Source organism: Sinocyclocheilus grahami, unplaced genomic scaffold, assembly GCF_001515645.1.
Source record: "Sinocyclocheilus grahami isolate Dianchi unplaced genomic scaffold, SAMN03320097.WGS_v1.1 scaffold5.1, whole genome shotgun sequence".
Taxonomy (NCBI): Eukaryota; Metazoa; Chordata; class Actinopteri; order Cypriniformes; family Cyprinidae; genus Sinocyclocheilus; species Sinocyclocheilus grahami.
The window spans coordinates 868,383-872,719 of record NW_015505184.1 but is presented as its reverse complement, the minus strand read 5'-3'; the positions used below and the strand labels follow the sequence as shown (position 1 = coordinate 872,719).

The following is a 4,337-nucleotide window of genomic DNA, read 5'->3' as shown; positions in this document are numbered from 1 at the left end:
TGTCAAATATGTGTGTGTGTGTGTGTGTGTGTGTGTGTGTGTGTGTGTGTATATATATATATATATATTTATTTCCTTAATTGTATACCACAGGACAGAGAGAGATGTCACAAGCTGGTCTCAAGATGCAATAAATAGCCTCCTTCTTGGGCTTCGTGTAGAGGGTGAAGAAGGCTCATGCGAGATCACAGACGTCAGCAATATAGATGGAGAGGCCTCTATCAACAACCGCAAAGGGAAACTCATCTACTTCTATGAGTGGGTTGTTAAAGCCTCATGGACTGGTGAGTCAAAGTTCTGTTTGCACACACAACATAATAATTGAATGTAAAGGTGAAATGAAAGACATGTTTTTTTTCTTCACTGTAGGTACAAATAAAATGGGAATCAAATATAAAGGCACTGTGGAAATACCAAATCTCTCTGATGAAAATGACATGGATGACTTAGATGTAAGTGAACCTCTCTCCCAATTAAAGACTCTTTCAATACGAGTGAGCATGTTGAATGAAAATCTAACATGTTTGTTTGAACAGATTTGTGCTAGACTTTGTAAAGACCAGCCAAACACACTTCTGACTGACCTCATGAGAAAGGAGGGAGTCAAGAAAATCAGAATGGCACTGGGCAACTATGTCAAACATCTCAAAACAGGTGATGGATCTAAAACGTCATCTATTAGTAATTTCTGCTTTGTTTTATGTGTGCAGGTCATCACATTCTCGTAACTTGTTTTTACAGCGTTCTCTCAGGGTATGATTTTACCAACAGAAAACGCATTCAACAAACAGAATCAGGAGACACAAGCCAAGGTCAAACTAGACAAAACCCAAGTAAGTTCTCGTTCATTTTTCTGGTAACACAAATATATGCTAGATAGTATGCTGGTCATACATCCACCCTGTATTTTATGTCAGTTGCAATCACACACACATATTTTCATGATTGTTTTTGGATTCAAGTGATATTTGTGCACATTAATATTTCAGCTCTGTATCAAAATTGAGTATAAATGTTTTGGTCCCCCCACAGATTGGATCCTCCACAACAAAAAATGCTCCCAACACTGGAGTTAAAATTTCAACAGTATCTTTGACTATGAAAGACACCTTTCTTACCTCACCAGAAGAGTTGTACAGGGTTTTCCTAAACCAAGAGGTCAGAATAAACTCCCCTCTTGTCCTGTAAATCCATACAAATGCAGTTGAAAATATAAATGTATGTGTATGTATCCTGGTGTTCTTTATGCACAGATTATTTGATGTTGAACTCACTTGCTTCTTGTTTTTCCATGTGTGTAGATGGTACAAGCATTTACACACCTTGCTGCCTTTGTGGATGGGTGCTCAGGTGGCAAATTCCGGCTGCTGGAAGGAAATGTTCATGGGCAGTTTGCAGAACTGGTGAGAATGAACCTCTTATAATGGTTTTTAACTGTTAAATCAATTAATTTGGTTTAATTGATTTATCAGGTGAGAATTTCATTTTTTTAAATAGTGCATTTCTCTATTGACGCATAATTTTCAACATAGATTTTGTAAAAATTGCCCATTTCTCTTTCAGATTCCAGACCAGAAAATTGTCATGAAATGGAGGTTTTCAAGTTGGCCAACTGGTATGGTTTATTATTGTATATATTAATGTAGTCTTTTTTTTATGAACCCACATGCTACTTTAATATTAGTAATCATAATATTTTCTTAATTTGGTTTAATTGATTTATCAGGTGAGAATTTCATTTTTTTAAATAGTGCATTTCTCTATTGACGCATAATTTTCAACATAGATTTTGTAAAAATTGCCCATTTCTCTTTCAGATTCCAGACCAGAAAATTGTCATGAAATGGAGGTTTTCAAGTTGGCCAACTGGTATGGTTCATTATTGTATATATTAATGTAGTCTTTTTTTTATGAACCCACATGCTACTTTAATATTAGTAATCATAATATTTTTCTATATTATTTGGTTTTTATTTTTCTGTGTTATTTGTTTTGTATATATTAAGGGAAGTCTATGAAATGTTTTGCTCATTGTTGATTGTTTATGGCCAATGTTCATCACTGTTGTTGGATCTGTTTGCCTTAATCTGAGTTCTTTCTAACTCTCTTTCAGGACACGCAGCAACTGTCATTTTAGACTTCATAAATCAAGGTAGTGAGACAGAGCTGCTTCTGGAGGCCAGAGGAGTTCCCAGCAATGAGGAGGAAAGAATGAAAGTGGGCTGGCAGAGATACTACTTTGATGCCATTAAACAGACGTTTGGTTATGGAGCACGACTCTGTTAAGCCAAAGCTCATGTTGTGCCATGCCAGAAACTCATGACATAATACAAATAGATTAAAAAAAAAAACACCTGTGAACATGAAACACTTGTTGTATTTCCTGCCTGCGCTAGGTTTGCATTAGAGCTTGTCATGTTTGAATATAATATGTATGTTTGAATGTTATGTCTGGGCATTCCAGATATAGATAATTAACTATTTAAAACTGTGTATTTTATAAGTGAAAATATGTTTTTCTGTGATGAAGCAAAAGTCGAATTGATTGTATAATCATGATACCTCTTAAATACATTGTCAAATCTGTGTTGTAATAAAACAAGAAATAAATGTTTTAACTTATACATGTTTTAACTTATAAGAACCATTATCGCTTATGAGTGTGGACTATTAAAATATTTGTAGACTATTTAAAATATTTATTTCTAATAATAATATAATATTTGATAACTCCCATACTTTTTACTTCACACTCGGCTGAAAGAGAGTCAGCTGTTCAAAGGCGTTCTTCTCATATCCTGCAAACTGTCGTGTACTTCTGCTCCATTCGCGTCTCAGGCGCCGTGATACTCTTGTGTGTGCGCATCTGATTGGTCAACTGACTGTTGGAGCGCAGCGATTGGCTATTACATGCGATCCGGTCTCCTAATTGGTGAAGCCGCAGCGGATTAGGAAATAGGGGGTCGGTCAGTGAACAGAAATATGCTGTAACACGAGAAACCCTAACGACGGCTAAACTGTTACTGTCTTGTGTTGTTGAATTTGATAAACATTGCAGGTGCCTTGGAAACATTGTTCCAGAAATCGTCTTGGAATGTTTTCATGGTCCGGGAGCGACACGGCATTACGTTAGTCTCTGGGAAGTGTTGTGTGTTTAGCTGTGCTAAAGCTGTGTAGACAGGCTGTCACTGAGTTAGTTACATTGAGCTGCTAGCTCAAAATGCTTTGGTAAGGGTGTTAATGTCCAGTTTATGCGAATGGGTTGTTTTATTATAATCCATTTTTGCTCTTGGGAGAAGTTTCTGGTTGACTGGCTCGCTGGCTAAGTTCTATAGCTGGTCGGTTATGCAGTCAGGTGCAGTTCACTGACAGATTTATATAGCTAAATGGCTAGCTAGGACAACAGACAGTTAAGTTAGTGTGCAGGTTTAATTAAGTCAGATTTTTAGTCCACTGCGTTTTGCACACTCTGGCAACATGAATCCCACAAAGTCTTGTCTGGTCCTTATTATGGCTTTAGCTGTGACTTTGGAAGTGACAGCTAGGGGTGAGTCAGAGGCTCTTTTTCAATTATTAGGAAAATGTGTGTTTATTTAGACATTAACTACGCTATTTAATATGTTAACGTGTTGCATATGAAGTGTTTATGAGTTGGCATTTTGATTGCAGAAGTACTTCAAGATGATGGAGTTGCAGAGGATGGTGAGTCTCAGGTAATACAGCATTTAAACATAATGATATTTTATCAGAGTCAGTTGGGTAGAAGTGTTTTGTGTTAGTGATTCCTGGTATTGCATTTTGAGAAAAATAAATTAGATTCCATGTTCTCAATGTAAAATTTAAAATGTATTTTTTTCTTAAAACATCACCGTATACACACACATAGTGAAAATATTGATATATTATTTTGAGTAATTGTGTGTATACATTCATGTGCAAACAGATCTCTCTCTAACTCCCAAGGTTTTGATACCGTTTTAGTCCCATGTCGCTTAGTTTAGGGTTTTACAGCACAAGATCTTTCTTTGTTGCTCTCCGCATCACAGCTTTCAGTGTTTGAGAAAAGAAACCTGCTCACTCATGCATTCACAAGTGTGTAGTTTGTTTCCTGTGAAAGTATCTGGTTATTGTGTCACATTCTCATTGGTGTTTATCATAGTTCCGGTGGCGATTGGTGGAACAGCCTCTGGGGAGCTTCAAAAGTATTAACGTGTATAATTGAACTAAGGAATAATAATTAAAAAAAAAATAATTTTATTGAGCAAGGATGCTTAAAACTGATCAAAAGTGACATTAATGACTTTTCTAATGTCAAAAAAGATTTCTGTGTCAAATAA

General features: G+C 36.1%; 1 protein-coding gene across 1 annotated transcript in view; it reads left to right on the top strand.

Moving 5' to 3' along the window:
- LOC107586253 (activator of 90 kDa heat shock protein ATPase homolog 1-like) overlaps positions 1 to 2,353 on the top strand; it is a 4,675-nt gene extending 2,322 nt beyond the window's left edge. The window contains exons 2-9 of the mRNA XM_016273526.1: positions 94 to 284; positions 370 to 452; positions 537 to 654; positions 742 to 833; positions 1,033 to 1,158; positions 1,302 to 1,403; positions 1,564 to 1,615; positions 2,114 to 2,353. Of these exons, the coding sequence (XP_016129012.1) occupies positions 94 to 284; positions 370 to 452; positions 537 to 654; positions 742 to 833; positions 1,033 to 1,158; positions 1,302 to 1,403; positions 1,564 to 1,615; positions 2,114 to 2,286 (937 nt within the window). The 3' untranslated portion in view covers positions 2,287 to 2,353. The remainder of the gene's footprint in view (positions 1 to 93; positions 285 to 369; positions 453 to 536; positions 655 to 741; positions 834 to 1,032; positions 1,159 to 1,301; positions 1,404 to 1,563; positions 1,616 to 2,113) is intronic.
- The last annotated feature ends 1,984 nt before the right edge of the window (positions 2,354 to 4,337 follow it).